At 36.0% G+C, this 15,863-nt stretch overlaps 1 protein-coding gene and 1 long non-coding RNA gene across 4 annotated transcripts in view; one reads left to right on the forward strand and one right to left on the reverse strand.

Annotated features, from left to right (window-relative positions):
* The window catches only part of LOC104860911, a 254,336-nt gene extending 251,171 nt beyond the window's left edge, over positions 1 to 3,165 (forward strand). Inside the window, exon 4 of the long non-coding RNA XR_779852.2 lies at positions 3,105 to 3,165. This is a non-coding gene — a long non-coding RNA (uncharacterized LOC104860911). The remainder of the gene's footprint in view (positions 1 to 3,104) is intronic.
* The window catches only part of Gabrb2 (gamma-aminobutyric acid type A receptor subunit beta2), a 210,596-nt gene that overhangs the window by 24,121 nt on the left and 170,612 nt on the right, over positions 1 to 15,863 (reverse strand). For 2 of the 3 annotated variants that reach the window (XM_033761617.1, XM_010622249.1), the window contains exons 7-10: positions 12,144 to 12,281; positions 10,375 to 10,527; positions 6,759 to 7,003; positions 2,241 to 2,354 (exon numbers count right to left, since the gene is read on the reverse strand). In XM_033761617.1, the coding sequence (XP_033617508.1) occupies positions 2,241 to 2,354; positions 6,759 to 7,003; positions 10,375 to 10,527; positions 12,144 to 12,281 (650 nt within the window). The remainder of the gene's footprint in view (positions 1 to 2,240; positions 2,355 to 6,758; positions 7,004 to 10,374; positions 10,528 to 12,143; positions 12,282 to 15,863) is intronic. The other variant, XM_010622247.1, reaches the window with a different exon arrangement.

Consider the following 15,863-nt stretch of genomic DNA (forward strand, 5'->3'; position numbering starts at 1 on the left):
TAAATATATTAAAAGCCAAGTATAAAATAATCATGATTATATCATAGAATATGATTATTTCTATAAAAGAATGCCACTAGCTGTGAATGAAAAGCAGGGTTAACAATGATTGTACTTGCATAGGAGAGGGAACAGCTATTGCTACCTTTTATAAATATATTTAGGAACAATGTGAATTAGGTTAAAAATCAGAAAAACAGTAATAAATTAAAAAAAAACTGAGAGAAACACACATTCCCCATTTACCATCTCCACAATAATAGCAACTATTAATTAAGCACTCTTTTCCTAGTACTATGTAAGGTCCTTAACATAATTATCTCACTCCATCCTCTCAGCAACTCTATAAGGCTGAAATTGGTGTTTTCAACTTGCAGTTGGGAAACTTGAAGAGTTAAAAAGGTCCAAAGTTATCCGGCCCAAGGAAGACCATGCCTGAATGTGCACTGAGTTTGATATGTCCCTGGAATCCCACAATCTCCCCGTGCCTCTCAGGACTAACACGTGCATCTTGACTCTTCTAAATGTTATAAGTTTAATTCAAAAACTTACATCTGAACTGTGGAATATCAGTCCTTATGGTACACTCCGAATATGAATTTAAAAGAGGACTTAAGGGACAAAATAAAGACATAACTGAGGAAAAAAGGGTAAAACAGAAGATATTGGAATTCACACTTCAATGTAAATCAAGTATCTTCTTTAAAATAGTATTTTATGAAATACAGGAAAGCCTTTTTAAAAAAATGAGCCCTTTTTAATGAATTATAGAGAATTAATTCTGAAGCCATATCTCAACTAAAAAATTTAATGCACAAAAGCAACAAATTTTCTTTAAGATATCCTCCATGCCATGAGCATATTCTCAATTTTCATGCAGCTTTACCCAGGCATTAGAAACATTTGATTTGAGATTTGACAAATAAAATATCCTTCAACCATTTTTATCATAAATACAAATTGCATCTTTCATTCATATTTTCTTCCATATGATAAGCATTCTATACGGAATATATCCCATTAAATCAATCTACTTTAGTTTCAGCAAAAGCTACTAAAGTAAAACAAGCAACATCAGCAAGAACATAAATGAGCCTGAGAGATCAGACATCATAAGTGCTAAAATATTGAAGGAATTAGGACCAACGGATGATTAACAGGCTTTTAAAGATCTCTTTTTCTGAAACCAGTTACCATTTTCCAAATAATCTCATAAAAGGAATTAAAATTAAAAAGTAATAAAATACCAAAACAAAGTAGCAATTTACTAGACTAACCATACCTGTAGGTCAACCCAAAGGCAAAACAAGTAAGCATCAAGGATTTTGAAATCACACCAATACAATTAAAGAAGAGCATGAGATATAGAAGATACAATAATGCAAGTTTATCTGACATCAAGTCCTCATATAAACAATTATTAATATGCAATATTAACCATCGCCACGCCAAGAAATAGAAATTAAAGTGAAAGGAAACTGGTATTGCACAAGTCGAGACTGAAAAGATAGACTAGCGAAAAATTCCACATAAAAATCCTCGTATTCCAATTTGGTTGGCAACATGAATGAGAATTTTCCAATTAGGATGGAAAACACAGGAGGGTTCAGAAACCAAACTCTAGGTATTAACAACAACAAGAACAACAACAACGAAAAAGACTGTCTTTGAAATTCATTAGAACTCAGAGTTTGACCAGGAATCATCAGGAAAGTGCTGGCCTCGCCAAGATAATATTTATTTGTGAAATAAGTAACAATACAGCAACAAGGACTTGATGCAAGTGAATGATTCTTAAACACAAATAAATAGTCTGGGACAGAAAATATCTGTTTCTGAATTCTGAACCAATCAAGTGGAAAAGTTTTTAATATATCACTCAACTAACAATATGAACAACACCACCACCCGAGAACAAGAAACCAACCCCACCATATGCAATAGCACTCTAACCTCTCAGTACAAATGAAAAGATCTCAAAACAGATTCCATTCACTTTATCTAGACAACAATAATTTTTCAATGGAATATTGAAGCTTAGGCCCACCAAATCTATATTGAAAAATAAACCTGGGGAAACTACTAGGGTCTTATGAGAACATTTAACTTATCCCCAAATCTCTGTGGATAGATGACCATAAATATCTGCAAAGATCCCAAACATGAGTTTACAGGGAACAGCTAAACAAATTGGTCCCAACAGAAATACAAATAAATGGATGAAAAACTGGCTATCTAACCGTATACAGAGAGAAATCGTAATTGGTAGTCCGTCTAGTTGGGGAGAGGTTTCCAGTAGGGTCCCACAAGGATCGATATTGGGTCCCATTTTGTTTAATATCTTTATAAAAAATCTGGAAGACAAAGTAGAGAATGTGCTAATTAAGTAGACTGATGCCACTAGATTAGGACTGGTGTTTAAAGTAAATTGGACATAGATAAATGCTCATGGTCTTTACAAAGCATAAAGAAAGACCAATGCTGACAGAGAATGGAAGTGCTGATTAGTGAAGTTTTTAAAAAATGTACCATTAGTTTTCAAATTTAATTCCAAGTCGTAGAAATAAATCAAAAGGATATTAGTGGCTTTGCATTACAAAAGATTAGGCACAATAGATAGAGACGATACAGAATTACAACACTCATGAATGTGGAACAGAGAAGACTATTTACAGAATTTATTTACAGAATTGCTGGTTCGGGGCTTCTCAATATAACAAGGACATTGGAAGTATTTCAAATGTGCAATAACCATGGTGGTGAAAAGGCAAGAATGACTAGATTCTTAAACATGCTTATACTTAGTAATTGGCAGAAAAACAAACTAGGAAACAACATAAAACTTTAATTTTCAAAAGGAGAGTTGAAAATGTGTATGAGCAAAAACAGGGTGGGAAATCAAAAGTAAATTCTATTAGGACACACACACACACACACACACACAGGAGTATCCTAACTCCAGGAGAGGGATTTTGTATTGTTTCCTTTTGTTGTTTTTGTTTTAAGGAGGGATTATGTTCTTTGATATACTGAAGTAGACAGGAAAAACATTCATAGATCTCATGCTCATTTGAAGCTTACTGAAAAACATTAATATTTTACAGTTTCACTTTTCACAGGAGGACAACAGTGGAGGGACATTTGTTCATGGGCCCTCATGTGGAGGTAGGTGAGATTTTGTGTGTGTGTGTGTGTGTGTGTGTGTGCGCGCGCGTGTGCGTGAAGTTAACTTTACTAAACATATGTGCTAATGTAGGATGATTTTCTTAATTTGATTTTATTTTTTTGTTAACACAGTGGAATAGACACTGAATATAAATAGGAAAAAACTCCAAAACTTAGAATTTTTATCGTTTGCTATGCAGCCTTGACTGCTGTACTTTGTTAAAGAATGTTATTGTTTACATAAGTAAAATACCAGATAGGAATTGCTTTATGAGCTGAAGCTGGTACCCCCCAATAAATAAAAATAAAAATTATGCAGGAAAACCATGGGAGTATTTGTTGAAGTGCCAGGGGGTTCCCACATGGGCTACCTTCCCATTTTCTTCTCTCACTGACCTCAGCTTTAAATAACACATAGTTTAAAAACCAAGTCAGTGGTGGAGAACTTATGGCACGAATGCCACAGCGAGTTGTATGTTATCACTGAAAGCTCTGAAAGGTTCACCATCACTGGATTCAGTGAGCAGGGACCTCACCTCCTTCTCTAGGAAACTATCAAAGGTGAAAAATTCAATCCCTCCCCTAGAGACTGATTGTGTGTCGAGCAGACAATACTTGGCTGATTATATGTGCTCAATCCCTAAAGGAAAATAAGTTTAGAATTACAGTTGAAAAGAAGTGAATGAAGGGACATTTCTGACAAGAAATGATGGCATTATTCATAAGGTAACACAAAAGAAACGTTTATAATATCGGTACTCAGTGTGGATCCCTTTCTAACTTTTCATGTTAGGTTGCAAAAGAACTATGGCAATCTGGAATGTTAAATGGGCAATCTTTTGTTTAATCAATGTGGCATAGGTATTTTGCCCTAAGAAATAACTGATAAAGTTTGACATAATGGGTTTGCTATAAATTCTACAGTTCATAGTCATTAAATATGCTGTTTTTGCTTTAATATTAAAATTTCTGTCATGCACCATTCCTTTTAAGATAATATTGTCTTCTAGGGGATGTGAATGAATTCTACATCCAGGCCACGTAAGGTGCATAAGCTAGGATCATCTTTAGTCTGAAGATGATACATTTTATTTTACAACTAATAATGACTAGTGCTAATATTTTATTTATAATCACTAATTACTGAGTTTACCATGCACTAACGAGTATGTTACCCTCTTTACACATTATCAAAATAATCTTTACAATAGATTTATGAGAGAAGAATGAACCCCACTTTACAGATGAAAAACGTGCAGGGTCAGATAAGCTGTTTTTATCTGTTGTCTCACAGTCATTAAAGGGAGGGCAGATGTTGAAACTGTCTTCAAAATATTTTTTCAGAAACACTGTGCTAAATCACAAGTCCTGGTATCTTGTATTGGGTCGATCAAAGAAAATGGTGAAGCCACTTTTGTAAAATAAGCCACTTTTAGTAACATAAGCATGTATTTTTTTCTGGTTCTCATTTTCTCATGTTTGAGAATGAGTTGTTATATACTTTGCTGGATAATACCTTGTTATAGGAAGTTGTGCTGCACACTGCAGAATGTTTGCTGCATCAGTCCCTGGCCTCCACACACTGGGTACAAGCAGCAACTCCCATCTCCTAGTTCCGATAACTGAAACTGTCTCTAAACAGCACCAAGTATTCCCTGGGAGATGACTTTGTCCTTCTGCAATGAAAGATTTCCAGGTATCTTTCTTATTCGCTCATATGCTGTTGCCTGAATTGTGTCCACACTGAGCCAGGAGGACATTTCTACACCATGAGGCACCTGCCTAGTGAACCATTCTCTACCCATCTCAGTACAGTTGAATTTAGAGCTATCTGAAGCTTTTCAAGTTCAGTTTATATAAAATTTCCACTGCCTAGATCTTACATTTATCATTTAAATGCAAATTAGTATGAAAAAATAGGGTAGATGAAAGTAAAAAAGAGATCAGATGTTATTTTATTAAGCCAGCCTTGCACTAGGAAGTAGACTCAAACTCATTTCAAACTGCTGTACTGGTAGATAGTTTTATTTATGCACTCTTTTTTCTTTACTTAGCGTACAGTATCAAAAAAAAAATCACAAAAAGGGTTTAAAAAGTACTTTCTCATTTGACAGGCTGAGGTAGCCATAACTGAGACTGGCCATTGTTATCTACAAGCCTACAGATTCCAAAGAGTAAGAGTTTGGATTTTAGAAACTAACAGTTTCCTATACCTTCTGCTTTATAGGCTTTTAAGGACTACGCTTAACTTGCACCATTATAAATATCATCTTCTGGATTAAAAATAGTCCAATATCAACTATTAGACCCATAGATATAAATATGAGACCTATCAATATATGGGAAAGCTAGTAAACCACAAACTTCCACAGGATTTTCTCCAAATAAATTCCAATTGTAGGGGTCATTTATTTATGCTGTCTGTGAAGTTAAGGTGAAGGTGGAAATATTAAAATGTCAATGAAAAAATTACTGTTACAGTCAACAATTGCAAATGGCTTTAAAGTACTGGTTCTTTCCTAGTTCTATCATTAGGAACTATTTATAAACACTATTTAGGGAATATTAAATCAAGATCATGTGTTTTTTATCTCAGAGGGTATATATACATTTTGACTAAGGGTAGTCATATACATAATTATTCTGTTTAGTGTAGAAAATTGCTTATCAGCAAGCCAGAGGAGGTTACATTTGGGGATGAAAGAGGGCTAAATCCATGGGGACTGCTGTCACAAGCCTCAAAGTGGAGATTCCTGGTCAGAAATTGGAATAACCCGGCAAACTTTTAAGAAGTATGATGTCTGCACCCACTCAAGATAATCAAATAAGAAGGGTAAGGGACCCAGGCCTCCGTATCACTTTTTATTTCCTCCAAGACATTTCACTGCGGAACTAGAGCCCAGAACTACTGACTGAGTGGATGGGAAGGGTTTAAAGCTGCGCAGGAAGTCTCTGAGCAGGTCTGACTTCAGCAAGACTACAGCCTCATACGGCCAAGCACTTCCTTCTCCCAAAGTAGGACACGTGCGCAGCACGGAGTGATACTGTGTCACTTCGGGAGAAAACTCATTCCTCCCCTACTTATCTTTCTGTCCTCATTACTTTCAGAAGAGAGTCTGAGTTTGTGTTTGAGTCTTCAACATATCTCTAGCCTTGTTTGTTTCCTTTGTAAGTCAAAGAGAATGCAGATCTAAGGTCCAGGACCTTTGTTTTGCAAAGAGTTTAATAAGATAATTAATTTGCATATGGTGTTTATTTATTTAATGTTATCTTCCAGCAAATGAAACCAATGAGAATAAGATGAACTTTCCTTTTTTTTTTAAATTTAAACAAGGTGTGAAACTTCAAAGAAATATAAAGTAAATAATGGACTATTTTCATATATGGAAAAAATCATATAGGTGGTTTTCAGATGATGAAGGTCTGCACAACCCTAAGATTAACTGATAGGAAAAACAAATTCTGGGTGATCAGTTGGGTCCTAACCATGCCTCCCATTCTCTGCCTTGGGCCTTGGTTTTCTCCTATGCTGAGCAAGGCCAGCATTGTTTCGTGAGTTAGAGGAGCAGGGAGGGCTTGCCCTCCCAGTTTACCTTGTTGATATCCAGACGCATCTTCTCACTGTTGGCACTGGCAGCCTTCTCAGCTGCTTTCTTTTGGCGTTGGGGTCCCCTCCCAAAGAAGATGTAATTGACCAAAGCATACTCCAGAAGTGCCATGAAAACGAAGACAAAGCACCCCATTAGGTACATGTCAATGGCCTTCACATAGGGGATTTTAGGGAGAGTTTCTCTAAGGTGGGTGTTGATTGTGGTCATGGTAAGGACCGTTGTGATTCCTGAAAAGAAATGACAGTGTTAGAGTCCTATTCCTCCTTCCTCAGAATATCTGCAAATGTTAACTTATGCCACAGTATTTTTACTAAGGACTTAATATATACCAGCCCTGTGACAGGCCCTGGAATTAGGTGTAAGTGATCTTAAAGTGCACATTAATCATTTGGGAAGATTTCCTTTCACAGTATTTTTTAACGTTTATATGTAGTGACGAATAAATGTGCAGAAATGTGAATTAAATGTTCTTATGGTAGAAATGTATGTAAGATGAGAATTAAAATGCAGAGGAAACATAAATCACATGGGGAAGACTTCAGGAGATGGACACTTTTGGGTTAGTTGCAGGGAAAACAACATAATGTTACCCAGAAGACTGAGAACTGGAGGTCAAAAGATAGATGTAGGGCAGGGCTGATAGAGAACTCTATATAAAGGTTGGGTGTGAAACAGAGTTCACAGCCTATTAAAGGATTTTGAAAAAAGCATCCTATGTAGACTGTTGGGCAGGACACGAAGAATGGTGAGAAAAATGGAGGTTAAATAAGACTGCACAATGGGGAGCCCCAGGGGCATTAATAACGAGGGCAATGTAGAGCTGGGAGGAACATGGGCAAATTGAGTTTAGGACAACTGGAAGCAGTGTTGACGAAGGGAGAGAAACATGCAAGAGAATAAAGAATACCAGTTACAGTTATGAGTATTAATCTGTGCAAACAGTAGAAGACCAGTAAATTAAAATAGTGGCAATAGTTCTGAAATCAATGACTGCAACATTACATAAATAATACAGAGGAAAGGTTGTCAACATTCAGAAACTGGAAGTGGAGGCTCGGAACTCTTGTGGTTCTGGATTACACAATTAGGCATGTGATGCCCACATAAGTAACAGGATAGAGCTTCTTTATAGGAAATGCCATGCTGGATCAGGTTGTAATTGTTTGTCTAGTTACGTGGAAAGCTTTGACAGTGGAAAGTAGTTTCTCGCAAAGCTGTAATTAGAGGGTAAAAGCATTGGGAGTCCAGAGTCCCGAGTAAAGTCCAGCCTGGTAGCAAAACACTGTTGTGAAAATAGACAAAGCTCAGAGGTCAAGATCACAGAAATGGAAACTCGCAGTCATCATTTGAACCAGGATGTCTCCAACCCTGGAAACTTACCTGGAGGGGTAAATAATAGCATATTTCAAACAGTTACATTTTGTATCTGTGATGCATAGGAGGCATAGTTTTCTTACTTGATTTTATCTCTCTAAAAACATCATCATAGTACTTATTTATATACAGTCTCATTTAAAGCTACAGAAAATAACAATTTTGAGCTTTGGTTTTACTTCAAAGTATCTGGCAGTTCTCATGTCTTTTTTTTTTTTTTTTTTCCAGACAGCGTCTCACTATGTAGTTGAGACTGACCTTGAACTCACTACGTAGTCCAGGCTGGTCTCGAACTCAGTGATCCTCCTGCTTCAGCCTCCCCGATGCTGGGATTACAGGTGTGCACCACATCCAGCTCATGTCTTCTTTATATTAGTCATTTTAAAACATTTTCCAATTTCACTTTTCTCTTTATCCTTTCAACTAGAGATTATCATCATGCATGTGTGTATTCAAGAAGTCAATGTTGATTTTTCCATTTATCTAAATCTCATTTTGTGGTATTTCTGAACCTAGTAGCAAACTGCTCACATAAAGAGAGATTTTCGAAATTTCTCTTAAAAAGGGAGCAAATTATATATCCTTCCTACAATACAAACAAAATGAGCAACTGATCTTATCTTTGGGAAAATAAGATATTCTTAAATGTTTGCCAGTCTTGCATTCAGTGAATATTTGTGGGTACATTCTCCTATCCATGGCATTAAATAAATAAAAATTATAATTGAGGTCATCTACACAGGGGAGTTCTGTGGCTTTCTGAGTGTCTGACTCATTGGATCTTGACTCAGTCCAGGAGACTTTCTCCACAGCCACGTGACCCCATTCAATCTAAAACTAAATTGTGCTCAGTGGCTCTCTATTTCCCTTGAAATGAAAGCAGAGCCTCTACTATTGCCTACAAAACTCTTTGTGATCTTCTTGTCCCTTGCCCTGAACATTATCTTTACGACAGCCCGAACTCACTCTTCACTTGCCTCCTGCTTAGTTGTTTGGCTTGTTTTGTGCTAAAAGTCTTTGAATAGCCTGGGAATGTTGTCATCCAGTTCTCTCCATGGCTCTTCATCTTCTTAAAATCTTGAGTCTAGTAGCAACCTCAGGGTGAAGGGCTGCTGTGATTATTCTAAACTATACTCCCTAGAATATCCAAGTATTCTTCCTTTGTTCATTTCCCTCTGCAGGGGTAACCCTGTGATAAAATTTCTAGGATTATTTAATTTATTATCTGTTTCTTACCACTACAACATAACTTCCAGGAGAGGACTGCTGTATGCACTTCTGCTATTTAGTGCCCTTTAAGCATTTTTTTTTAAACGTACGTGGTACTGGTTTTGAACACAGAGCCTTCACACTAAGCTACATTCCCTGCTCTTATCTTAATGTCTGAGACAGGGTCTCCCTAAGTCAGTAAGTTGCCCAGGATAGTCTTGAACTTATGATCATCCTCCTTAAACCTCTCAGAGTGTTGGGAATGTAGGTCTGCCCAACCATTCGTAGCTTTAACAAATATTTTTTGAATGAATAAATGAACGACTTTCCTAAGGAAGTAATGACTGAATTGGGATCTCATGGTGAAGAGGTTAACAATTTAATATTTCAAAGGGAAGAGTTAGAATTCAGGATTATAAAGGGTTATGAATTAACTTTATCAGGAGATAGTAACAAAAACATTAAAGAAATATAATTTACTCTCCTCCTCTGGTGGTATAATTTAAAAAAAATACTCAGAGATATAATAAGTGATGCCTCAATTGATTTGCTAGTGTTCTTACTCTTTTGTCTCTGTACTCTGCATGCTGTTCAAAAACATTAATGAAGCTTTAGAATCTTTTTCACTTATCCATTTACTACATACTACATTTCCTTGTTTGGCATTCAGGAATAATAAAAAGATGGAAGGGAGCCCTTCTCAGATAAACAAGACCAGACACAAACTGAATGATTATACAAGCAATACTGCATGAAATATGCTCCAATAAAAATATCAAACTGATGAAACTAATTTCATTATCCATAGCTACATGGTTAACTACTTTTGACACTGTAGCACTTTAACTCGTGTTTAATTGATTTAATGCTGAATCAGAGCACCCAAAGTCTAATGGCTAAACTCTCGCAAAGTGCAAGGTCCAGTCTGGTCATGCATCTCAGTGCCTGGTGGAGGAAAGCGCATGTGCACACAGAGACTGAACCAAGCCCCACGTGCAGCTGGAAAATTGCCTACCTAATGCCACTCTTGCAGCTGAAGCATCATAATTAATCCAGAAGGAGACCCAGGAGAGGATAGTAATCAGGATGGAGGGCATGTATGTTTGCAGGATGAAGTAGCCAATGTTCCTCTTAAGCTTAAAGCTGAGGGACAATCTGGGATAGGAACCTGGAAAGACAGTTTTAGAACATCATCATTATTAATCCATATGTATTGGATGCTTCCCATTAAAGGTCCATGCACTATTTGTACATCTTCCCCAAATCCAATTTTAGCTCTGGGTAAAGGAATCTATTCTGAGCCAAAGAACTCCATAAGCTCAAGATTTTAATTATCAGGAATACTCATTATGGAATACAGACTCACCAGTAGTTAAAAGGATCCCTGCTATCCCTGCTTAGCGTAGTATACCACATTAAGGACACGCATTCGCTACTCTTGTGGTGACAATACAACTTGTACAGTCCCTTTGTTCTTTTGCTTAATTGTTCCTCATTAAGTCTATCCTATACGTTTGCTCTATCAGCATGCTGTGTTCATAGAATAAAGACCCAATCTTACGTAGTTCTGTGATCAATGGCAAAGCTTCAGGAAGTGTAGGTCTGTACAGATTTGTATGTTGTATGTATACTCTTTAATCTTAATAATTTAACTGCTTGTTTCAGAGTACTAAAGGGATCCCCTACCCTCTCAAAGGTGGAGAATCACTTCTTTTGAGCAGTATTTGTGCAAAATACAACTAAAGAACCAGTTTATTAAATTTGAATGCTTTGATTATGGTGATTTGGGAATTATTCTTCAGAGAAGATAACTAGGAGATCATAATTTACAATATAAAAGTACACTTTAATATATAAGAAAGGTGAGGATATTTTCAATATTTGAAAGAAGTTGTATCAGTCTTCTTGGTCAAAGCCAAATATCCCAATATGTAAGTGAAATCATTCCAAATCAGAACACATCTCCACAGCTTTATGGATTTAGAGGACCTCACATTGAGGAAAAGTTTCTTAGAGTTAGGTACGACTTTTAGTCTTTACTAAGTAACACACATTCTTCTTGAAGTGGGTTGAAGCGATATGAATCCTTAAAAGGAGAGGCAATTCAATATTCAGTCACACTATTGTTTATGTCTTTGCCTATGAGATTCACTTCAATAAGAAAAATAGAAAAAGAGATATTCCTGTAGGCTTTCTTTTTCTTTTCTGCTAAATTAATATCCAGCAAATGACTACCTTTCTGGGTTCTTGTTTTTATGTAAAAATGTGCTGCTGAAATCAAGTGTGACAATCTGAAATCTCACTTCCATAAGGATAAAGATGGCACGATATGAGGGTAATCTCAACATCTGGGAGAGGCTATAACTCAAATCTGGGTAAAGTTGGAAGGAAGTTATAACCCTTTGGCGAATTTCACTGTGTTCAGTCTACTTTAACCTCCTGTTTGGCAATCCTCTGTATACTTCTGAGAATTGTGATGAATTCTGTGGGATGTATAAAGTGGAAAGACAACTGTGAACCCAGGTCTTTATTTCACCTCCTATATTCTATCTCTAAAAACTCGTTCCTTTTCTGGTAAATAAGAGACACATACATGACCTTATCAGCTTTGCTGGGGGTGCCTTCTGGAAAAGAATGGAACACTAAGCTGGGTGGCAAATATGATTTTCATCAGAACTGTCTTCTAAAGTGATGGTCTTCCCCAGACACAACCTTGAGAGAAATGAGCTTGTATGACAAAATATGATAACGATTCTTTCCCTGAACCCTTTTCCTCATACGAACCTGTAGAGAAAACGACCTTCTTGGTGATAAGTTTGTAATCCACAATGGAGAACTGTGGAAGCTCAATCTTTGTCACTCCTGTCACTGCATTGTCATCCCCACGCCAGTAAAACTCAATGTCATCAGTTGTATATCCATCTGCAAAAGGAAACACACATACCAATTCACAGAGCAGAAACAAGCACAAAACGGGACACCTGTTTAGAAGATGAAATGTACGCATAATAAAAGCTATGGCTGGCTGTTACGTTAAATATTATACTAAGCATTTGAGGTCTACTTCCACATTTAAATCTCATGCATGATTCATGAGGCAAGTGTAATTAGACCCACACAGAGGAACAAAGGCTTAGAGAAATTAACAGTAAACATCTTCCTGGGGTGCAGGGGTACAGCTGGGGCTTGAACATAGGTTTATTTGGGTACGAATCTCTCTCTACTAAACATGATCACATCATCACATCTCATGATCACATACTTCTAAAATGTACCGTAAGACAGAAGTCACTGAAACTGTCAGTTTAGTACTTAATGTTATCAAACTCTGCCTTCTGATATAAAATATTTGAATTATAGTATATATGCCTTTCAGGCCAGAAGTGATTACAAAAAATAGTAATTTTAATATTCATAAAAATGATTTCCAAGGTTGATTTTGTAACATATATAATTTTTTTAAAAATAAAATTTAACATACTGTCAAAAAAAATTGAACATAATGTTAATTTCCACATTTCTGAGGAATAAGTATAACTAGTGTAAATTTTATATGTATGATACAATTAGGAGGTGCACATTCATTCAATCAACAATTCTTTGCTAAATGCCTACTATGATGATCAATGCATAGTCTCTGGGGAAAAGATTCAAATTAACAAAGATATATTCTGTGTTTTAATTCTACTTTCAGTCCTTGGGTTGGAGTAGAATTTTAACAAGTGGACACAGATATTTTCTTAATAAGTAATATTTAACTGTGATAAATACCACATGTTAGACTCTAATGCTATACAGTGAAGCCTGCAATGGAATCCAATATACATTAATGATAGTTTAAAACACACACCCTCCCCAATTGATAATATATATACATATATTACAGTGAACATGAAGAGATACTTTCTCTCTTCAAAGAACTTTTATGTCTAGACAGCCAAATATTTTAGCGGTTTTAAGTAGTGGGCAGGGTGGATGTTGCTCCCTCAATTTTGACAACAGAGATAAAACAAAACAAAACAAAACAAAATTCTCCAAAACAAAGGGTACACATTGTATAAGTCTATGCCTTGTGACAGGTGAGTAGTCGGTGTGGCGTGGGTGATGACAAAACCAACCCTTTGACTTAGTTCTAGGTAATTTTCAATGCATTTCCTCTCCCTCCAAAAAAGAGTTGTATCTTTTTTACAGATGATTGGAAGCAAATTATTTGCTCATAGAACCACGATAACCTTCACTTTTGAGAAAAGGCGTCAGCTTCACCATAGTTCAGGTAATGATGATTTTTTTTCATATCTTGGGAGTGTTTATTTGAGCACTCATTTTTATTTGATGCTGAAATAGTTTTTTTTGGTAAGACTTATGAAACATTTGAGGCTCTGGTGCCACAACTGTTGGATTTGGGGTAATAGTTAAAGACTTTTTTAAAGGCTTTCTTACTTGCAAATATTATGTATTATAGGTAGAAGTCAGGATTATGGAGTTTTAGTTGCTTAATTGCTATCAATACTTTATTGGTGTGATATTATCCAGAACACTTTGTTTTGATAGAGATTTTCTTTTTCGTACAATTTTGCTTTACAAGTAAATTTCAACATTTTAAAAATCGCATCTGGTAAATGACTGATTAAGGAATTCCTACTTTGCATGTGACTGATCTGAAGGGCATAGGTTTCTACCACATTCCTCCTCCTGGGAAATACAGAGTGTGTTCAAGCAGTTAAATGTCCACTTTGTACAAACAAACAAAGAGAATGAGAAAAAGATTCTCTCTCAGTATGATCCACAAAGGACTAAGTCTAAACTAATGCAGAATATATTTAGTCCTTCAGCTTCTTCTCCTCGTTACCTTCTGTAGTATTTCTTTCTTCTTTCATCCATCACTGTAAATCTTAAAACAGAACCTATCTGTACGCAGAGGAACAAGAATACCCATGGCATATATCACTGTGATATGATTCTTTTACTTCTTTTTGGAAAGATACCCAGCAGAGGGATGGCTGGGTCAAATGGAACCTCTAGTCCAAGCTCTCTGAGGTATCTCCATATATGTTTATAGCGGCACAGTTTGTAATCACGAAACTTGGAAACAGTCCATTTGCCAATCAGTTGGAAACTGGATAAAGAATATGTGGTTTTTCTATAAAATGGAATACTACTCAGCCATAAAGAATGAGAAATTAGATTCATTCATAGGAAAATGGATACCTATTGAAGATACACTCCTAAGTGAAATACATAACTCACACATGTGTAAATTCCGAATAGTTTCTCTGGTGTGAAAAACTATAATAGTACATAAGATCCTAATGAAATAAATGACATCGTGAAATGGGAAGAAAAGGGCTGAAGGTGTAGGGCAAGTGGGAAGGGTAGGGAAAAGCTAATAAGGGAAAAGAAAAAAAATAGGAGAAAAATGAAAAAAAGGAAATGAAGTGTTTGTAAATGGGGAGGGGAGGAGGGGAGGAGGGGTGAAGGAAGGGCAGGGACAAGGGGAAAAAATGAGAACCAAGACCTGTCTTGTAAAGGTACAAGATCCCAATCATGAATGTAACTGTACTGTATACCTAAAATGTACCAATAAACTCAATTTAAAAAAAAAAAAAGAATACCCATGGCATCTCAACACCCATGGTGTAAAAGGTGGATGCCTGTTAGTTCTTCAGTTGGCAGAAACATGACTAAGAACCACATACTTTCTAAGAGCCTGATATTTGATAGTGTTAACCAGGCGATAGCTTTTAAGGAAATATTATTGAATATTATTGAATGAGTAAAATAATTATTTAACACACGTGTATTTGGGCAGGTAGTTTGGATAGTTTGGGTTCAGATATCCAGATATTCACCTCCTGTGAAGATATATAGTGTGTTTGGAAGTATATCTTGGTCTTAGCACAGTGTCTGGCATAGAGTTGGAACCAGATGGACACTGTCATGAATAGAAAAAAAAAAAATCTCTTGACAGGCTCTAAGAATAATCCGGATGCTCTTCATTAAGTACTTCTTCCTACACAGTAGTTCTTAGTAAATTATATCACCTTTTGTGGCCTTTCTTTTCTTTTCTCTTGGTCTTTATTTTCTTATCTCTAAATTGGAATAAAAATAATGGTATCTACTTTACAGAGCTGTATTATGGGTAGGAAAATTTTAAAATGCTTAGAATAAAATTTGAATATAATGGTCAAAAATTTTGTTTATTTTTAAAAATAAGAATCATTAAACCTGAAAAACGTTTAGTTTCATACCATTTTTGTTGCTATATTATGAACTCATACGAGTATTTACATAATGAAAAACTTAACTGTCTGGACATATTCATAGAATTTTTGAAATGCTTGGAGACTCACAACTGCATATATTTCTTGGCTACTGCAGTCTTAAAAAGGCAAGTCTTTCTGACATCATTTTGGTTAACCACAAAGAGAAAGTTCCAAGGAGAAAGAAAATGTATGTGCTCTCGCATCGCCAGTGTTGTGAAGATGAAGGATGAACACTCTATCA

Source organism: Fukomys damarensis, unplaced genomic scaffold, assembly GCF_012274545.1.
Source record: "Fukomys damarensis isolate Sample0158 unplaced genomic scaffold, DMR_v1.0_HiC HiC_scaffold_9, whole genome shotgun sequence".
NCBI lineage: Eukaryota > Metazoa > Chordata > Mammalia > Rodentia > Bathyergidae > Fukomys > Fukomys damarensis.